At 41.1% G+C, this 21,931-nt stretch overlaps 1 protein-coding gene across 1 annotated transcript in view; it reads left to right on the top strand.

The window, feature by feature from the left end:
- Positions 1-18,987, top strand: part of camkv (CaM kinase like vesicle associated) — a 41,203-nt gene extending 22,216 nt beyond the window's left edge. Inside the window, exons 2-11 of the mRNA XM_022745320.1 lie at positions 8,963-9,070; positions 9,206-9,337; positions 12,842-12,916; positions 13,611-13,749; positions 14,021-14,141; positions 14,251-14,326; positions 14,426-14,562; positions 14,754-14,832; positions 16,618-16,705; positions 16,906-18,987. Coding sequence (XP_022601041.1) covers positions 8,976-9,070; positions 9,206-9,337; positions 12,842-12,916; positions 13,611-13,749; positions 14,021-14,141; positions 14,251-14,326; positions 14,426-14,562; positions 14,754-14,832; positions 16,618-16,705; positions 16,906-17,268 — 1,305 coding nt within the window. The 5' untranslated portion in view covers positions 8,963-8,975 and the 3' untranslated portion in view covers positions 17,269-18,987. The remainder of the gene's footprint in view (positions 1-8,962; positions 9,071-9,205; positions 9,338-12,841; positions 12,917-13,610; positions 13,750-14,020; positions 14,142-14,250; positions 14,327-14,425; positions 14,563-14,753; positions 14,833-16,617; positions 16,706-16,905) is intronic.
- Positions 18,988-21,931: the final 2,944 nt, after the last annotated feature.

Genomic DNA, 21,931 nt, shown 5'->3' with positions numbered 1-21,931 from the left:
GTCCGTACTGATTTTAAGTATACTGTGCCAAAAGATAAAAACAGACACAGCACTGTTAGTCAACTCTGAGACACATCCTCATGCTGCAGTTCACACAGGCTCTGAGGAGCTGTTCACTGGCTTTGTAATAACATAAATATAGTTGATAAAAATTCCTGTGTACTGTGCTGCCCAATTACAGCTGTGCTTTTTGTGTCCCCATTGAAACAGAAAAATAATGGTGTGGCAGGCGGCAGGTGGAAGTCCCGACTCCTGGGGGCGTGCGAGATATCGATTATAAACCTGTGACTCTTTTACAGTAAATGTGACAACATCCTGCAGCTTCACCTCCACTTTAGAAGCTGTTGTAAGAGGGGGCTGTAATTTGCCTTGTGATTCCTGTAAAGTGCAAGGTTAAGCCTGGGGTGCAGTTGCTGCAAGTGACTCTCCGTTGATGGGCTCCGAGTGTGGTGCTGAGAGAGAGAGATGGCACAGGAAGACAGGCGGAAGTGAAGTGGAGAAGAGTAAGGGGTTTCTCTTCTGCTGAAGAAGCCTCTGCAGTGTTTTCTTATTCAGTGAAGAACACAGCTATATGAGTCAGATTCAGACATGAATGACAGCACATAGAGTGGGATTGTGATTATTCTCTAAAGGCAGCCGGATGATGGGGTCCATGGCCTTGAATAAGCCCTTGAAAAAAAAGACATAAGATAGTCCATGATGTCTGGCAAACAAATGAGAGATGTAATGAATTCTTGAGCGATTTGCAGTGTATGAGGCTGACACAGACACCGACAAGCAGTGCAGCACACTGGACTGGGATTAGAGGAAGGATGAGCAGAGAAGGCTGGTAATTATTCTAGCACTGCCAGAGTTGCCATGCTTCTGCTCCAAGCACACTGTTAAGCAAGTGCCCCGGGACACAATGATTCCTCGATACAAGAGAGACACGAAATGTAGGCCCAGTGAGACGTACTGTGGAAATGGAGACTATCAGCCATGAATAATTAATTCAACTGTGTATGGACCCACTTTTTAAAACCTTTGCCACCATCTTTACTCTGATCCTGCTCCATACATGCTGCTGATTGATGCGACTTTCCGACTCTGGGTGTATTTCCCACGCGCTGTTGTTACCCTGCTCTTCTCCCCCCTCGTTACAGACCTCTCAGCTCCACACTCCTCTGCCAGCCCTGCAAAGGTTGAAAAGGCAAAGCCTAATATGCCGCATTGCAACCCTAATTAGTGCGGCCAGAGGCCCCCCGAGACAGTGCGTGCAAACTTTTATGTCAACATTTCCAAGAAGCCATTTCCCCTTAAAGTCACATGTAAAAAGACATAATTCTTGCGCGGTGCAGTAATGAGGCAGTGTGATGATGTTGCAGAATGTTGTTTCCTCTTCCCCAGCGAGTTTCTGAGAAGTGCTTCCACGAAGACACTGGCTCTCCACTGAATTAATGCAGGTTAAGACTGTACACTGTGAAATAATATACATATAAAGTACTTTGATTTCATCCCAATCTTGGACGCCTATTTCTTCTCATTACATATATATATTCAGGGCGCAGTGCAGTGATAATTTCACCACCTCTGACAGAGGCCCTGCCAGGGTCATGTACCAACATGTAGATTTATTGCATAACATCAATATTCCACCTGCAGTACAACGTTCATATAGTAAATCTCAGCACTAATGGATTCTCTTGGCCCTTGGTTCAGCACTTCATCCATAAAAGTTCACTCAGAGTCAGACAGCTTTGACATTAATGGGATTTGACTGTTACTGCATAGCAAGCAATAACAATCATTAGTAAATTTATATATGCCACACTTTGTATCTATGGAACACAACAGCCGCAAATGCAAAATGAGTTTATATGATCTAAATTGATTAGATGCTGTTTGAGTTGTATTAGCATCACTGCTGTGCTGCATCCGCGTTATCTGAATGACTTACGTCCTGACACCTGCACACCCTTGAAACTTCTCTGATGTGTCGTGTCCACACCCGACTTGAAAATGTTTTAACACTTATGGTGTTGTTCTGTCTTTAAAATGCATGTGTCGTCCCACCTAAATGCCAAGTTCACACCTGCAGCTAGAATCAGATTTCACATAGAATCAAGTCAGGTCGGATGAGCTTCACAGCATACCTGTGCACATGATTTACTGTTGAATTGCCATTCAGATCACACCTCTGACACTGCAGCTCAGTCTGACCTCTCGGATCAGGGTTAAGTGCTGCTTGCCTCTTACTCAGTATATGATATGTATTCGACACTATCATAATTTAAAGATGGAGGAGAAGTTAGAAACTAAAGTGGAAAACGCACTGGTGCCGCAGCCTGTCATATTATGTGTGTCAAGTGCCGCCCTCAGCACCAATGGTTCGTGCTGCAACTAGAACCATACACAGAGTTGGACATGGTACAGACATTAACTTAAAATAATAAAAACTAATAATAACAACTTAAACTTGATTTCTCACCTGAGGAGCCAATCTCCACAGCTATGGCCTAACAGGCAACACCTTTTTGCCATTGTCTTTGTAATAATGAGATGGTGGGCCATATATGTCTTATATAGGCATTTCTTATATGGCTGTTTTACTTGTCCCTCGTTTACTTTCAGCACTACATAAGTGTAAAGATTCCAAGTCAAAACAGAGCTGATTCTCAAAAGTCCAGCAAGATCTTGACTTCTCGTTTTCTATCCCTCAGACCTTCAGTTTGCTTATTAAGCATAGTTTCCTTGCAATTGCAGCTCTCTTTACCGGAGGAGGCCGCGAGAGGCAACTGTTTGAGTATCTTTCTCACACTGGTCTCTGTTAAGACTTACACAACTGTCGCTATCCCTATCTGTGTTGACCTTATCTTTTCCTTTCAGCTCAAGGCAAAGAGCTATCGCAGTCTCTTGGGCAATCTCAGGAGATCAGCAGGGATGAAAGAAACTGAATGTCAAGGATGTTTATTTCCTAATAGCTGGAGAGTCTGTCCTTGTGGGGCTGAGGATCCAGCCAACCTCCAGCAACAGAGGCAAAGACAGAGCATCAGAGAGGGGGAAGATGATATTTTAGATGGCTGAGCTGAGCCTTGTCAAAACAGAGATAGCGGTTTGTCCGAAACACTTGAGGCGGGCTCGGGGGAGTCAACACAGAAGAGAGATGCTGCTCCCTTTAAACTTAATGTTGAAACTTTTTACCAGTTCGTCATTCTGTGTCCTGCTTACCTTCTCCCCAAATGATCCCATGAAAACTAGCAGTAGATAAATGATGGCAGTGTTAAGGGTTTAGAAAATTCGGATTTGTTTAATGCAGTGCACATGTCACAATATCATTTTCACTGCTTATTTATCACGGCCAAAAGAATCCATGATAACAATACTATCGTGATATCTATGGAAAATCTGAATAATAATAATAATAATTATAATAATAATAATATTAATGCTACCAGTGAAATTCCTCTTTAACTTTGTTTAATGTGTGTTTTGTATCTTTTTTGGCGAATGAATTAGACTCAAACATGAGTGTAGGGAGGAGGAGAGAGAGTAAGTGGGATGGTAAATGGACTGCACTTATATAGCACTTTTCTAGTCTGATCAACCACTCAAAATCGCTTTACACTATAAGCCACATTCACCCAGTCACACACACATTCATACAGCGCTTTTTTCTACACATTGAGCACTTCTACCATACTCACACACACTCACTCGCACTGGAACAGCCATCAGAGGCAATGCTGGGTTCAGTATCTTGCCCAAGGACACTTCGACAAGTGGACTGGAGGAGCCAGGGATCGAACCACCGACTGTCTGATTAGTGGACAACCCGCTCTGCCTCCTGAGCCACAGCTGTCCCAGACTCTGTAACAAAAGCAAAAGAACAATTACACTGAAATGAAAAGTCAACACGATGAACTGATTAGCAAAAGAAAAGGTGAAGGTTATTTGTGGGTTTGTCGACTCATGTCGTGTAGTCACTTGATCCATTGTTAATAAAAAATACTGATTAGTGCAGCTTCAAACTGAATATATATCTGATTAATGTGTGCACGACAAACCAATAAGATTGCTCTCACATTAGCAAGTCTTTCATTTAAGATTTATTCAGACTGCAAAACAGCATGCATAAAATGGACAGAGTTTTCAGATCATTGCAACCCATACAACTTTTTTGGAAAAGCCAGTTAGTGGTCTATACAGTAGTTTTATTTGTTTCCAGTTTAGCTTAGGATGAGGAACATGCAATGAAAGCTGATCATCCACGTGCAATTAATAGAGCAAATTTCGTTTAATCATATATTTTTACTTTGCTCAGGTGAAGGTTTATCTACATAAAAACTTGTTAAAATATAATTGTTGAGGCACAGCATTGAGAGCGAGAGAGAGAGAGAGAGAGAGAGAGAGAGAGAGAGAGAGAGAGAGAGAGAGAGAGAGAGAGAGAGAGAAGATGTGAGCCAAAGAACTGAACAGTAAATGAAAGATGTCCAAAATCAAGAAAAACACTTCTTCATCTCAGAAAAATTTCATGGTGGGATTAGTGCGATCAGCTGCTCCCTCACATTTATAAAGGCTTACCATACCAAAAAGGCACCAGCCATTTCCCTGAGGTGTATCATCACATTATACCACAGCAGCAGGTAAAATAATCCCCCTTACCAATGCCTTAAAAAAATCCTGATACAGCGCTCTAATACAATGCAGACTAATTTTATTTAACCTAATCTTAGACTTCACCTAAATTAGCCGAACCTGTAGCCTGATCTTAAACAGGCGGAGGGAAGAAAAGCCTCATTTTGCTTATCACCTTGCCTGGCTGAAGCGGGAGCTGCGCTTTGCCTGAAAAACCCAAGATCTTCATCACTATCCATCCTCCATGTTGTAAATCTTCACCGCATCTGCAGAGAATCCTTGGTGACACAGCAGCACGGCCCAAGCAGACTCAGCCCAGGTCACACACTGGGCCATAAAGCATCACGAGCCATCGATCGCTGCTCCCGAAGGGCAGATAACAGTCAGAACACGGGGTGATAATGCTCGAATGTTGCTGATGGTGGTCAGTCCAAATGGGCCCATTATACAGCCTGTGTTGTGATACTGCCGGGATCCTGCTCTCTCTGCTTGAAGTGCTTTGTAAATTCGTCAAGCATTACACTAATCAACACTTTAAAAAAAAACAAACAAACAAAAAAAACATGGGAGAGTCTGACTGAGATACTTTGTGTAAATACTTTTAGGTTTTTGCTAAACTTTGTATTTTTTTTTCCTATAGTCTTCTTATTGTTATTTGTTTATTTTACAAGCTCATTATGAACACATGAAAATAAAGTCCTCATCGATTGGGCTTAGAAACCTTTCCAAACCCACAAAGGCCCTGTTTATTTGCTGGATTACTTCATTAAATTAGATTTCATCATCACCATCAGAATAGCTTTTTCACTCTCTCTTCCTCCAGCCTATTATCCCTCTCTACAATGCTACGACTCTCCTGTGGACTGTTACAGCTGCTTGCTGAATATAAATGTTTTCAAGCATATTATAGAATTTTTTTCCTCATGTTTTCTAATGCCAGACTCACTCAGAATTACCTCCATTTAAACCACTGGTTCCTGCGGAGCTTTTCTTTTCCTCTTTGCACCATAACTTCACTGAGCCACAGCATTTACCACAGAGAGACAGTGCAGTATATTGAGAGTGAGTGAGAGCGAGAGAGAGAGAGACACAGGGAGCCAGAAAAGGTCAGCTCCTCGTGCCGACTACACAGCACAGACTGTTGCCTCAGATGAGAAAAGGAAGCACAGTTTTCTCTCAGCACATTTGAGACATCTCCGCGCTGAGCCTCGGTCATTTAGATTGGATTACGAGTCGATTCGCGGAGCTACAGTGAACAGATTGCCCTTCTTACACATGGCGCTATACTTCTCACGCTGGCTGCGCTCATTTACATGTAGACATCCATCACCCAGACTGCCAGCGCAGATGGATTTTGTGTGTCTAGGAAATAAATATTTCTTGCCCTTTATTCATCTGGAGAAATTTCAGCACTGTCCTGCTTTGCATTCAAACAGCTTCACACACAGAACATTCACTCCAGCTCAGGACTTGTCTGCGGTGTTGTACTATAGGGCCTTGAGCAGTTTTACTGGCGTAAGAAGTTGTGTAGAGCCTTATTCAAGGACACTGGTAGTAGATGAGAGAGGCAACAACTGTTCTCCCAGCAGACTTCTCCAATCTGTCCAGGGATTTGAATCAGGAGAACATTGAATCACATACTTGCTTGTTGTAAATGATCTGATCCCACTTCCTTTTTTCTGCCTTTTTTGTTTTTTGGCAGCTTATACCCTTGAAAACAATTTACTCGCATTTATCTGGCTATTGTAAGAGCATTCGGCAGTAAAATCTCCCTTTCGTTGTGTGTTGAATCACATGATGTCTGGGGTTGGGTAATACTACAATACTGCTGTCAAGAGAGATGTAAGAGATTTAGCCATTTGTACCAAGACAGATATCCCTTAGCAGACGTATCAGGCCATTGTAGGCAATATTGCTATAAGCAGGACCGTTTTATGGCGTTATTAGATGTATATGATCCTTGCATTAGTGTGATGAAGAGTGTACATTTGTTAGACATTTAATGCACTGAATTCCCAGTTTATCTATAAACGATTTCTTAATTGCGTTTACAGAAAATTTACAATATCATCATTTACTGGATAATGTGCTATAAAAACACACATACCATTTATAGGATTATATAAGATTTCATCCATATCTCCCAACACTAATGTGTGTTTAGTTTCACAGTGAGAGTCGTGTGTTTTAGATCAGACTTCGATGCCTTAATGAAACTCATATATAATAGAGTCCAACTGATAAATTGACAATAAATTGTAGTACAGGAATTCACAACTGTGTCTCCTAGAAATTATGTTAAAATAATGTATCACTGGCTGGATTCTGTCCAGAGGCAACAATGTTTTTGAATGAATGAAGCTCTACATTTATTAACAGCAGTGGTGCAGTGGTGGTGATTGGGGTGGCTGGCGGATGAACAAAGCACATGACATAAAAAAGTTGAATGATGTTGTAGTCACTCGAAGTTGATATTTAACTGCAATATACTGTCAACGTAACAAAATCCACAAACAAATATACCGTCTGTGAACATTTTACTGGTATGTTCAGTATCAACGTATTTGCCACGTGTCAAATACGTAAATGAACAACATTTCCTCATTCCGTTAATAGAAAACATAATCAGTAACCAGTCACAAACATATTTGCTGTTGCAGTTTAGTTGCAGCGACACAAAATTTCACGGAGACAGGGTTGAAATTCCAGATAAGTTTTAGGTAGCATTAGCTTAGCACAAAGACTGGAATCAGGGGGAAACAGCTAGCCTGGCTTTCTGTGAAGATAGCAAAATTCACCTACAAGTACCTTGTAGCTCACACTGTACAAAACCTTCAGTGTAAAAATGAGAATTTGCTGTTTCACAGTCAGTTATGTGCTGCACTTTTGCTTCGCTGGGAGCACTAATTTCCTGTCCAGCTGGAATCCAGCTGCTCACGTGGTGTGTGTCAGACGCTTGGATAGTGGATTGAGAAATTGACTCCATCACGAATCAGAAGACAGGGGGTGCTACAGCGTAGCTTACTGTGCAGCTAGCGGGTCTACTTGCATAGCTGCTGTAGCTAAGCACTTAACACTGAACTACAAATACAGCTTTAGAAACAATGTTATTACATAGTTCGTTCCTCCAAAGGCACGCTGACACGTTTCAACAGTACAGTGTCCCATTTTGTACATATCTTGGTCATTTATTGGATCAAAAATTACGCAAAAGAGAAATTGGTTGATATATCAGGGTATTAGATTTTCCAACTGTCACTGTCACCAGTATCTGCTCCATTATTCTACTCTGCTACAGTATACAGAATAGATCTTAGGGTTTAGGCACACATGCTCACTTACACAGACAGAAATACAGTCTTAACTGCATACATCCATTAATATACCACTTATACTTTGAGGGTTGCTGGCAGGCTGGAGCAAATCCCAGCTGACACTGGGCGAGAGCTGGGGTACGCCCGCCCTGGACAGGTCGCCAGTCTATCACAGGGCCGACATATAGAGTCAAACAACCATTCAGTCTCACATCGGAGTCATCACTTAACCTGCATGTCTTGTGTGACTGTGAGGAAGCTGGAGCACTTGGAGAAAAACCCACAAGTACTAACCACTGCACCACCGTGCTGTTTTCAGATCTCTGCTCCAGGGAATGAAATACTAAAAAATGTCTCTTCCCTTGAAACACAAAACTAATAGCTCCAACTTAGCTGACTCTAATTCTTAGACAAAAAAAAAACAAAAAACAGAAAAGAAAAAACAGAGTAAAGTAGCATAGGATGGTCTCAAATTTCACTCCATGCTGTTAAAGAGAGGCACAGAGAGGCTGCACCGCAATTAAGTGTTGATGCAGAGCTCGTAAAGTACTTTAATTCCTCTCTCAGTCCTGGGGTGCTCTGCCTGTACTGGCCGGCTCCCTGTCTTGATTGGAAATGCTTCACTTGTTGCTGCGGTTTCCTCGCCGGGCCCCACACTCATTAAATGCTGCTCCTTCTGCTCCCTGACCCCCACAGTTTGTAAGTTTCATCCCACAGAAAAGCAACAGTACATTCAGTCCAGACTTCTGCTTCACCCCAGACAGTTCCCCCAGCTGTTGTATTAGTTATATAAAAGTTAGATCCAAACATAAAGCTGACTCTGTGCAGCCGGCTCTGAGGCTCTGGACTTTCTTACTGCAGGATCATGAAAGGCTCTGTTACAGTAAGCGAAACAATCCGCTGCACTGATACTGCCTCTGGTGGCTCTTTAACTCTTACACTTTTGACAGGCTTTCTCAGCATTATGCTATTTCTGTCTTATTATTCATTCCACTCTTCTGTCTCTCTCTCTTTCTCTGTTTCTCTTACCACAGGTCAGGAGTGGCCATGCCATTTGGCTGTATAACAATCGGGGAAAAGAAGGATTATAACAATCCTTCAGACGTGACAGATAAATATGACCTGGGTCAGATTGTTAAATCGTGAGTATCTCTCCAGCGGCTTACAGAGCAAAAACACCCATACAGACTTTTGAATTATGTTTCTATCTTTTTTCAAGAAACTGTCATGATCTGTCTTTATATTTCTGCAAATAATTCTGCAATGCTTCCTTTCAGGGAGGAGTTCTGTGAGATATTCAGGGCTAAGGACAAAACTACAATGAAAATGTACACGTGTAAAAAGTTCCTAAAGAAGGATGGAAGGAAAGTCCGCAAGGCTGCGAAAAATGAGATCCTCATCTTAAAGATGTGAGTTGTTGGATTGGGACTAATATTCCCTTCAGTCCAAGTTAAACAATGCATGATTAGTTTTGTGTTGGAAGATTTTCATTTGTTTTTTTCTTTTCCTTATTTCACCTTCTTAAACACGAGCTGCACAGACGACATGGATTTCTAAAAAGAAAAACAAAGCAGAAAAAAAAAGTATTTATTTATAAGTAATAAATTATTGAATACAATTTATTAATAATAATAACAAAAAAAGTCAAGTGGACCTCACTTTATTGACTGATCACACACAGTTTATCCAAGACGTTTTCTCTCAGCTTCTCTATTATCTAACTTTCCTGTAAAATCCACATTAGCATAACCTGGGTCTTGTCAAACTATTTGTCGCTGACAGCAGGCGGCGCAGTGAAGCACGGCGATGATGAAGGTGTGATTTCTGTGTAAGGAGCCTTTCAAAACATGGATTCTTATTCTTCTGAAAATTGCACTTCAGACAACGCAATAACGGGGATATGATGGAAACTGCTCCAGTTTTTCATGCTTTAATCATCAGTGGGGGTTTTAGTGAATAATCAAATGTGATGACAGTTTCAAAGGCTGTGGAGAATGCCTGGCAAAACATCAAATGCAGTCTTGAATATAAAATGCTTGAATATAGGCATTAGAAAAGAAAAGAAGTGCTCATTCAAGTACTAATCCTCATTAATTTATTTTTATGACTTAGAATGAACCCCAAAAAATCCTGCACAGTCAGTCACAAACAGCTCGGTTTTTCTCAGTTAGAGTTTCTGACTCAAAGTCCCCCTCCACCCAAAAATATGTCTTAATTGTTACTTCACATGGTTGTTTGGGCCTCATTGTGCAGAGTAATGTATATGTAGAGTTTTACACTAAGGCTCAGTTGGAAGCCAGTTGTGGTTCAATATGCAGTTACACAGGTGTGACATGGAGAGTTGAGACATCTTGTGTCCAGCAGTTAAACTTTTGAAAGGAACAAAACTTGCATATTCATAGATTCTGGGCGTTTTAATGATGGTGAGGGAGTACATGTAATTTTAAGAATTTTTAATGAGGTAATTTAACTTTTTTTTTTTTTTTTTTTTGTGGGAAAAGCATATGAGACACAGATGATTCCTTTTTACAGGCAGAGTATTAAAACACGTCCGTAGGCGATCATTAATGGTGTGCAAGAACTTTGTCATTGGTAATAACTTCACCTCTCACTGCAGCAGCTGTTTTGGCAATGTCACAGAACCATGAATAATGGCCTTAAGTGAAGAAGACATTTGCACCATTAAATGTATAAGCACAAATTACTTTTATTTTTTTAATTATTTTATTTTTTTATTTATTTATCTCAAAGAAAACATAGGGCATTGAATACACAATTAGTGTGGGGAAAAAATGACATTTAGATGTTTTTGTTCTACAATGAATAAATTGTATTTTTTTTTCTTTTTTTTTGACAGCAAGATGTGTTTCCATTGACCTGCTCAATTTGAAATTGCCAACTAAAACACGAGAAATGGAAATGCATGAATTTCAAAAAAGCTCTCAAATGTTGCAAAAAAAAAGTATACGCTCGCATGAGGTGGTTTTTCAGACTAATTGACGAACCAATATTCTGAAAAATTCAAGTCGTGGCGCCTGCTGCATCATGCCCCAAAGAGCCAGTTCCAACCGAGAGGCAGATGCTGGAAATCTGTTGTCACGTTTAATTGGGATGATTTCGTGAGATGAGAAAAAACTCAGCTTTATTCATATAACAGAACTCAGTGGAAACAGACACACAATTGTGTTTTGTCGACTTTTCTAAAAATGTCTGTTTTGGGCAAGACTGCCGTGCAAACCCGGTAATTGAAGTAAATGAAGCCTTGGAAGTTCAAGTTCAAACAATTCCTACAGCTGTCCCAACTTTTGATGATGACTTGCAAACCCTCTGTCTGTACAAAGGTAGTGACGGAACAAACTGTGTTCTCCACCCTCTGATGCATTATTAGGACAATACTGTTCTGCAGGAAGTAGGACGGTATATTTCTATCAGAATGGAGAGAAAAAGGAAGACAGTCTGACTGATCAGGGGTTCATCCTACAGCGAGATAATGAGCCAAAACATTAGAGGAAAGGAAAGCAAAGGTGAAACAGGCAAAAATAAAAGTGCAGCACATTCGTAGGAAAAGTGCTGAGACGAACTTTCTGAACAATATTTGATTTCCCTTGTAGAATGTCATGAGCGTGTTCAGCTGCTGGATAAGTCAAAATTTCAGATTAAATTTAGTTCAACAAGTAGATTCCATGATATTAAATTTCCAGGTGTTTATTTGTACTATTCTTTAATTTCAAACACAGAGACTTTGAATGATTTAAATTTAAATTTAACAGCTGGAAAAATCCAGGTGTTATAAAAAGTATGACCGGTAGTGTAGGCGTCCAAAAACCCTTCTGAAATAAAACCAACCCTCCCCAAACAATATGAAGCAGTGTTGTCCACTTGTTACATATGACTTTGTTTGTTTGGTTGACTGTAGAGTTGTTTACATCTTCTCCTTGGCTGAAATTGAGTTTCTGGTGTGTGATGCAGAGACAATGTGGGATTACGCACAGAGGGACATTACACAACCTGCTCTTGAAGATCGTTCAGTTTTTTTTTCTTCAGGGCAAAGCAGAGAGCACGGAGCTTTAGTAGCACACCGATCCATGTAAGGAAAGAAAAAGAGCGGTGTAGGCCAGTGCATGCAGTGCACTCACACTGTTACAACACTTACAACAGCTGGATCAGTGGAGAGCAAACCCTGATCGGCTGTAGTAGAGAAAACAATATCATTGTCCACATGTAGCTGTGATAAGCTAAAAATAGAGCATGTCCCCATCTGTGCCCCTTAGCTACCTGGACTACATTCACCGCCATTTTAATTCAACGCACATTTTATGTATATGTGCTTTTAGAAATACCAACAATAGAACAAAAATTGTCCAAACCATGTCCACTACTTTCTTCTAAACAGCTGTGCTTTCCCTCGGCTCCCTGATGTTTGAGATAAGTAAATTACAGTTATGAAACACTACACCTGTCAGTGACACAAAATGAGAACGATGCATTAATGCCCCAAATCTTTTTCCACTCAGTAACCTGTTGAGTCTTGAATGAATGAGTAAGCCATTTCAGACGGAGCTTCAGTCTTTTTTGACCGTGTTCCTTGTTCAGTTCTTCAATATAAAACGTGAAAAGGATCACGGAGGCAGCAGGAGTGTTTTGTCAACTTCATGGGGCATTGACAGGCAGGAACACCACACTCTGCAGCTTCAAGTATTGTAGCTTTATGGGTTAAATTCACCATGAAGTTTCCCAGCTGGTACTGTTGCTGTCTTTATGCCCATATGGATAAATTAGAGCACATAAATCAGCTTATCTGTGGATGGGCAGTTGAACATGTAGATCTCAGTCATGTCTTGAATGAATGATTCAGATGTCGTATCTCTCTCTCTCTGTGTCTCTGTCTTGTGCTTTGTGATGCGTCTCCTTAGGGTGAAGCATCCCAATATTCTCCAGCTGGTGGACGTCTTTGAGACCAAAAAAGAGTACTTCCTCTTCCTTGAACTGTGAGTTCAGATGTCTGATGAGCCGGGAGAAAAGGCTCTCTGCTTGTCTTTGCTGTAGCTGGGGTCTGTTGAACTGTATGTGTTGATTATTCACTCTTGGGGAAAGAGCGGTTGTAGCCCGAGGCCCTGTAGATATGAGAAAATCTCTGAACTCCACTCATTTGGTATTCGGATATGATTGCTTGCTAGCTGCTCCATTCTCATCAGCATGTGTTCTTGGGGAATTTGATGCATTTCCATGGATGTGCTAGATGTAGGATACTCATCTTGTCCTTCGAGGACACTTGATTTATGGGTTTCTGGTTAGAAAGAAAATGATCAAACACAAAAGAAACTGTGGGGATATGACTGAAACCATTTCCTTTAAACAGGTATGGCAGATTATGCAGTCTTGTCAACAGATTTTACTCTGGGAATGATGTAATTTCAATTTAAATATTCAATATAAATATGCAAATATATATATAAATATGAATATAAATATGCAAAAGTACAGTTATATATTTCTATACTATCAGTCCTTTTTTGCCTTTTGAATAGTCTCATTATTGTCTCATCATCCAGCAAAGCCAACAAATGCTTTTCAAAAAAAAATAAAAATAAAAAATAGATGCCTGAAATCTTCTGATGTTGAAATAAAATCACATTTGTAGTTTTCAACAACAAACACCTAACATATTTCTTGTTTCTACAGTGCAACAGGCAGAGAGGTGTTTGACTGGATCCTGGATCAAGGCTACTACTCAGAGCGAGACACCAGCAACGTGGTGCGCCAGGTGCTGGAGGCCGTCGCCTACCTCCACTCCCTGCATATCGTGCACAGAAACCTCAAGGTAACGCACTACAGGACTTAGACTATACTGACTAATCTGGGTTTTAGGCAGAAGTAAATAAGACACTATGACTGTGGTGGCAATAAAACTTTAATCTGTCTAAAAGGATTTCACTGTTCACCATGAACTTCTGCTTATATAGTCACTGGTCTCTTTTTACCAGGACTCATTTCACTGTTCAGAAATGACACCACCACTGAAATTCATACTCTGCACCTTAAACATGAATATTATACTAACTGTTGTCACTGTAATACGTCATTGTCCACAGTTGGAGAACTTGGTTTACTACAACCGTCTGAAGCACTCTAAAATAGTCATCAGTGACTTCCATCTTGCCAAGTTGGAGAATGGACTAATCAAAGACCCCTGTGGGACACCGGAGTACCTGGGTGAGCATATAGATTTAAGAGGTTGTCATATGGACAGATTGGTGGAGAACGTCACGTCTCAGCTTTTAATGTCAGGACATTTTTATCAAATGTCTGTGCTCTTGTGCAGCTCCTGAGGTGGTTGGCAGACAGCGATATGGCAGGCCTGTGGACTGCTGGGCTACAGGTGTCATCATGTACATACTGTAAGTTGTGAAAGGAAAAATGAAGAGAGATTACTTAATAGACCTTGTGTAAATATGGTATACAGATGTTTTTTGACTCCCAAAGCTCTTTTTATCCAGGCTGTCAGGAAACCCTCCTTTCTACGATGAAACCGATGATGATGATTATGAAAACCATGACAAGAACCTGTTCCGCAAGATCCTGGCAGGCGATTATGAGTTTGACTCTCCATACTGGGATGACATCTCTGACTCAGGTACTTTTAGGATAAAGTCAACACTGTGAGGGAACACAATTACAGCTTGCTGGGTAAACATTTCAAATTCCAGAGGGTTTTCTCCTCTTCTTACCTCTGGAGTGTTCAAACACGTTGTATTTATGTTCCCAGCCATCAGGAGAATAAACGCTTTTTCATTGAGGTTTGTCTGTGTGATTTCTCTCTGACAGCTAAGAGTCTGGTTGCTCGTCTGATGGAGGTGGATCAAGACCAGAGACTGACAGCCCAGGAGGCTATAAACCATGAATGGTAGGCAGCAGAGCTTTGAGATATTGTGAAGCCCATTTAAATCAGAACAAAGTGATCAGACTGTATTAATGTGATCAGAAAGGCGGCATGAGATCGGGCTTTCTTGCTTGTTTGACACGTCAATTATAACTGTGTTGGGAAACTTAATAGCATCAAAACTGAAGCTTCACTTGACAATAAACCAAAGCTGCTTTCCACATTATCCAACATGAGTTTAAAAGATATTTTTAGCAGTGTGGCACTAGGGATGGCAATGTCTGAAATATCTAAAACAAATATTTTGTTCCAGGCATTCAAGGTCCCTGAGGATGTATTTCAGTGACTTTGGTGATCCAATGACATTTCCTTTAGCACCACCTGCAGGTTGACATTTTCAGATTCCTGTTGAAATGTCCTGACAATTACTGGATTCACTGGTATCAGGGATGCCCCCTTAAACGGGGTTCAAATTGTACCTGTGAAACTTTTCAGCTGTTGCTGCTGATGCTTCCTCTTCAGTGGTTCCTCTGACTTGTGCTGTTCCCACTAGGCTTCATCCTTGGCCCCATTCTTTTCCATAGACATGTTTTTTCACCATGTCAAATTATACACAACCACATTGGTTGTGATTATCACTGCTACGCGGATGATTTCCAGATGTTAAAAAGTTAAAAGTGCTGGATGACCCTGAACTTTCTTCAGCAAGTGAACATAAATCTGAAATAACTGAATTCGGCCCCCCAGAGTTCATCTCCTGAAACTAATGACATTCAACTGTACTTTACTTACGTTTAGTACTAATTAGCCAAAGTATGTTAACACGTTTAACCCTGCAATGACTGATTTTTTTGGCCACTTTAAACAAGAAAAAAGTTTGCATCAATGACTGTATTATAAAGGCGAACGACGCATCTCCACTTCTTACTGCATAAAACTGAAGCAAAAATATCAGGGATACGAGTGTCGCTATGTTGCACTGGTGACGTCATCTTGAGCCAGAGTCTGCACAGCAGTGATCAGGGAGAAGAGTCACAGTAACAAGGTCCTGCCCAAACACCTGCTCGACCCAATCACGAGTCAGTTACACCTGTCAATCATGACGTTGCACTCTCGTTTTGTAGCATCAAATAGCTAATTAAAACCAAACTTATCAGAAAAATGAACAATTGAACACTAAGGAACGTGGTAAACATTATACCTGCTAAATATAAGCATGTTAACATTTTCATTGTGAGCTTGTTAACATGATGATGTTAGCATTTGGCTTACATCACCACAGCGCCTAAGTACAGACCTCACAGCCTCTGTTTTGTCTTCTTCTTCTTCTTGGTATAACCACAACACAGTCTGTGTCCCAGTATAGAAAATAATCAAAATTGCAGAGAGCACCCTTTGTTATGTTATTTTCTTATATAGGGGCACCTCATTGAGCATTGCTTTGGCAGTTGCTACTGTTTGAAAGCACTGTTTGAATTGTTTATTATTGTGTTAAAAAAATCACATATTGATCAATTTTCAGTTCGACTGTTCGCCCTTCTTAGTTGCATCTGACAGAGGCGCTTCCAGCAAACTATAAACTTTGAACACAATTGATCGTCACAAAAGGCAAAAACTAGAAGAAAAGGGCCCAGGCAGAAAAATGATTAGAATAACAATAAAAGGTTAAAAAGTCCTTGGCAAAAGTTTTTTAGTCAGAAAAAAGAAGAGTAAATTGAGTGGTACTGTGAGCAGCAGCCTGTGACATCCAAAGATAGGGGAAGTATAAAGCTCTGTTGTGAAGTTTCTTTTTCCCATTTTGTGCAACAGGATCTCTGGTGGTGCAGCTTCAGATAAGAACATCAAGGAAAATGTGTGCGCACAAATAGAGAAGAACTTTGCCAGAGCTAAATGGAAGGTAAGCCCTTTTGTTCTCTTCTCCAGGAAGCTCTTCTTCGAAATTCCTTCAGTAGTTGTGTGGTCCTTGAACAGGCAGGTATTGTAGCGCAGTATTGTGTAACTGTAAGTTGAGGCAGTCCAATGAGCGTTGATGTTCTCTGAGCAAGTTTTCAGGTTATTGAACCTATCGGAGATCAGTTTTTCTACCTCGTCCCACAGAAAGCGGTGCGGGTCACCACCATCATGAAGAGATTGAGAGCACCTGAGCAGAGCGACTCGAGGGCAACCAGCCCAGCAGCCGGCGCCCCAGCAGACCCCGCAGCTCCCCAGGCTGCCACCGAACCTTCCGCACCTTCATCTGGTGCAACACCTGAGGGAGCCCCCGCTGGGGCCACAGAGCTCCCTGCCGGAGTGGAGATAAGCCAACCAGCGCCAGAGGCCTCAGCCGGGGTGTCAGCGTCAGACGCTGAGCCACAGCAGCAGAGCCCGGCACTGCAGGAGGCCGAACCCACACCGCGTTGTAATGGAGAAGCATCGACTGCTCACCACGCACCCGCCGGGGCCGGGGACGAGCAGGGTTAGACACCCAACCCCCGCCCTTCCCCGTGTGACCTCTGCAGTCCCCACCAACTCCTGCACACTGTACATTAGCTGCTAGCATGGTGACACTGACTCTGCTTCTCTCTCACTTGCAGCATTAGCATCATCTCATGGAGGCTGTGTGCTACCTTTCCTGAGTGCTGCGTTGCATTGGCTTTCTCTTTACATGTATTGTGTCTTTTTTCACTGACCCCTCTGGTGTTTTCCGTCAGATTACATAAATCACATCTATCTCCCCACATTATAGGTTTATGGGCGAAGACAGATTTGCTGTCAAGCTGCGGCTTACAGCTGAAGTCTTCTCCTCTTAGTGATAAGAGAATATAGGAAGACATAATTGTGCTGAAAACAGCTTTTATTCCTTTTTAATGAGCCAACTTGGGAAACTTCTCTCTGCCAGTCTTGCAATTATAGTATTTGTTCTGAGAATCAGTAGAAAATGTTTTGCTTTTCCCTAAATTTGGACCTCGTACTGTAACAGAGTAAGTGCAGGCCCTCACATATATCCCTCTCACATGGGAAATATATTTATCTCTCCTATATGTTATTGTCTACACCAACCAGTTATTGTGCGTTGAACAATGCTGAGATTGGACTGGGAGTTTTTATGCCCAGTACTGTATTTTGAACTATAGGCAGCTTCACACATAAGCACACACACAAACACTATGTTCCTTTGCTAACTTCCTGCTCAGGAAAGAACCTCATAGCTGTAAGTGTAAAGATTCTGTATATAGAGACCTTTGTAGAAGTAGCCGAAACAGCATGCATTCTCACTTTTTGCTGTTCATTTTACATTTACAGCCACTTGGTGGATAAAGATGCGCTACTCGTCTTATCGCAGGCCACAGCACTCTCGCCTCTTTGCCACAAGCCGTGTCGAGGCTAATGTTCTTTTCAAAAGCATACTACAGCTACACTTTGCTGTCTTATTATTACTGTTCAGTTAGCACCCCTGCTGTCAATGTAAGTTATATGAAAAGAAAATTTTGAAAAAAGAAAAACTGTCATTACATAGCAGTTCTATGCATTCAAATTAATTTGTAGCTTTCCTTTTTTAGAAACATCACAGCAGACTTCATGATATCTTTATCCATCACGTGACACAAATTGTTTTTTTGTTTTTTTTGTTGTTGTTGCTAGATCTCAGTCTACCTGTGACTCCTCTGACCTAATCCTGTCCTTTGTGTTTGGATACTGACTCAAATGCCACACGTCTTAATATTTGGTTTTAACTGTAAAAACAAAATGTGCATTAACAGACCACATGCGGCTTTCAAGGGAAGACATGCATCATTTTGACTTTGTGGTAACTAGGGTCATCTTCACCAACTCAGCTTTGTTGACCTGTATTGTACGAAACAATGTATGAAGCATATGTTTAACATTTCAGAATTTATTTATTTTATTTTTTATTATTTATCTGTGTATATTTTTTTTTATTTACAAAGATTTTCAGCTTCTACTTGATAAACAGTAATAACAAACCATCCTCTCGTCACTGGTCCCCTCGAGCATTAATAAAGAGCTACAGAAGGAGTTCTCTGTAATCACACTAGAGGAAATTGAGCAATATTCGACTGGCTGCAGAAACTGTGATTCCTGGTGTCCATGTACCTGTCAGTACAAGTCTATAGTCCTGGCCACTTAACTAACACATGGCTGCTGTCAGATCTATCTATCTGTGTGTGTGTGTGTGTGTGTGTGTGTGTGTGTGTGTGTGTGTGTGTGTGTGTGCGCGCTGTGTGTGTGTGCTGTGTGTGCTGTGCTGTGTGAGTGTGACCAACATTATTTCCTGCTTGAACACACTATTGGTTTTTATTCCCTGGTCACAGAGAGACAGCAGCCACATTGTTAATACAATTATTAAATGATATCATTAAAGTGTAATGTGTCCTGGCTCGTGCTCGGCTTCTTTGTCTGACTCTGCCCAACCTCAAGAGTATTTACTGTGCAGACCTGTGAATTTATATGAAAACGTGCATTTCAGATAAAATCGGGAGAAAACTGATCACATGTATTAATTCAAGTTTGAGATAAGTTTGTATCTACACTTTATTTCTACATGTATCTCCTTTCCATTTCTGCAAATATTGATCGGTACACACACCGATCTTTCAGATTATACCATGATCAGATCGTTTCTTATATTGTCGAGGATAAACATTTAGATTTTAACGAGAGGCTTAACCAGAAGAGATTTTTATGTGAATAGATTATTTCATGTGGTCCGTTCTCTTTGTTTAGATGGCAAATAAATACTGTTGAAATACTGTTACACGGTTTAAAGCAATGCTTTTTTTCCAATACATTACTCACTGTATTTAGTACTCCCATGTCTGTTCATTTTACCATGCACTTACAGGTGTATTTGTAGATGTTTGCCAGGACCAGTGGTCACCTGTAGGTCCTGTCCTGCATTTGTGAGCTCTGTACCGTACTCCTTGACTGAGTTGATGACTTTGATGGTAATAAAATTTAATTCATCTGTTTTCTATTGTCGTCTATTCATGCGTGGTCCTCTCGTTTCTCTACAGTCAATGGACAGAGGGTGCATGAGAACTTGCAAAGCAAAGATGGCTCTGTGGAAGACTATTTAGAGAAAACGTGGGAAACAGCCTGTGTCATCACGCTCTGCTTTCCCCTTAACCCGGTGGAGAGCATCTGTGTTACACTGTCTCAATTAGCACAAGCTTAGCGCCCATCCTGGTGCGGTGTGAACTCGTGTTTGAAAAATCCCAGCAGTGCCATTTGGTGACACATTCCAGGATACTTGAATTGCATCGTGTTGGAAGAATAATGCAGAGCTCACTTTCTGGGCCCTGTGGGGTTTAAATAGGCTGCCTCTCAGGAGCCTCTCTCTTTTTCATGCCCATTGTACAGTCATATGCATCCATCCATACAGCCTCTAGGGCTCAGGAGGATCCTAACTCTGTCTCTGTGTCATTGGATGACTTCATTAAGAGTGGTAGGGTGAGGGAAGTGTCAGTTTCCTGTTTCTCTCAACCGGCAATGCAGAGATGAAAGACCACTGATCAGAGTCTGTCCTTGCCGAGAAGAAAAGAGGAGTTTACAAGGAATACCAAAATATTTCATCCTGTGGGCAAAACCAAACATACATACTAATAAACTAAGTGAGTTATGCAGTGCAATCAATACAGGAATGCTAAAGTAACAGCAAGCAAGAATGAATCTACTCACACAACTCACTGAGCTCTCCACAGCTCTGCTTATAAAAGCGTTTCCACCTCTCAGCTCTATCAGATTCAAACTGACAACAACAATGTTCCAAGTGAGGAATTATGATAGTGATGAATGGATGTGGTGTTTGGTATTGATTTATTAGCATTCTCAGGTCAGAAAGCAATCAATCACAACAACTCTGCTTATCAGTTTGCTGCCTCATCTTACTGCACACTGAAGTCCCACAGAAAAAAAGCACACTTCTACAACGTTGCATTTTTTTCAGTAATTAACTGTAATCAGTGTCAGCAGCTGTGTACAACAAAGCCTCCCCATTAATAAAAAATGTCTAAAGCATCCATGGTAAAAATCGACCTGCAGTTCTTCACTTTTCTATTGTAAGGCAGCTTTATGTAGCAGAAGAAACAAACAGTCCACAAAAATGAATGCAGATTTGTGTTGCAGCACTTTGTTTTTCTTCCCTCCTCTCCCATTAACTCCTTTCTTGACCCTTCACATTTATCTTGTAGCACTGCGGAGGGGACTCAGCCGCAGACTGAGAACCACTGAACTAGACTAAACTCTAAAGTTGTTAAAAGTAGCTCCACCTGAACCAGCTACAACGGTAAATACCAGCACAGTGCTCATCAGCGTTAACAACATAACAGCCTAATGTACATTAGTCATAGGGGTCTTTTTTCTGCAGAACGAGATTTTGATACTGTGTTGTACCTAAATAAAAAAAATATGAGTGCTTTTCTTCCACTGAGTATTTTCCAAGGATTGTTAAGCAAACATGTTTAAAGCAACAATACATCATAAATTGTCTCACTTTTATAGTTATGGGTTACTTTATTGGGTACATTTTTTTTTTTAAATGGAGCTATTCAATGCTCTGTAGATGCTGTTCCATAGGAACAGTACAGTGGACACTGTTGCATCCTGCCATCTGCTGGTTGATAACATGTAATGCAGCTATATACAGGATACTTGTTGTGATGGCATGGGTGCAGCAGAGGGCAGTGTTGCTCCCTCTTTTCTCCACTTTTGAAAGGCATTGGTGGTCCACAGTGATTATTCCACACTCCCCTCCCCTGAGTCTCCTCCTGTATATGGTTACTGCATGAGAGTATATGAGAAGTGGGAGTTCATCAAGGCCAGAACAGGGTGGAGCTAAAATCTTTAACCTAGTTTGCGACTGCTCCCAAGTTGAGGCCTTAAATTAATGTCATCTCATCATCTCTTCAGTGGACTGAGTTTGGTTTTTAACAGTGGCCAAGTCTGTAGGTCTTCAGAGGGATGCCTGTGAACAAAGACCCAGTTTCATGGCATGCCAGACTTCTGCCTCTCACTATCTGACTTCAGAGTTTCTGCCCCAACAATGCAGTAAGTGTCCGACCGCTCTGACTGCATTCGTGAGACAGACAGAGCAGATACCCACAGAATGCCACCGCTGCCTCTG

The sequence above is a fragment of the Seriola dumerili genome, unplaced genomic scaffold (assembly GCF_002260705.1).
Source record: "Seriola dumerili isolate Sdu_G_001 unplaced genomic scaffold, Sdu_1.0 BDQW01000088.1, whole genome shotgun sequence".
Taxonomy (NCBI): domain Eukaryota; kingdom Metazoa; phylum Chordata; class Actinopteri; order Carangiformes; family Carangidae; genus Seriola; species Seriola dumerili.
Note: the sequence above shows the minus strand (reverse complement) of the source record. Positions and strands in the feature narration are given on the sequence as shown.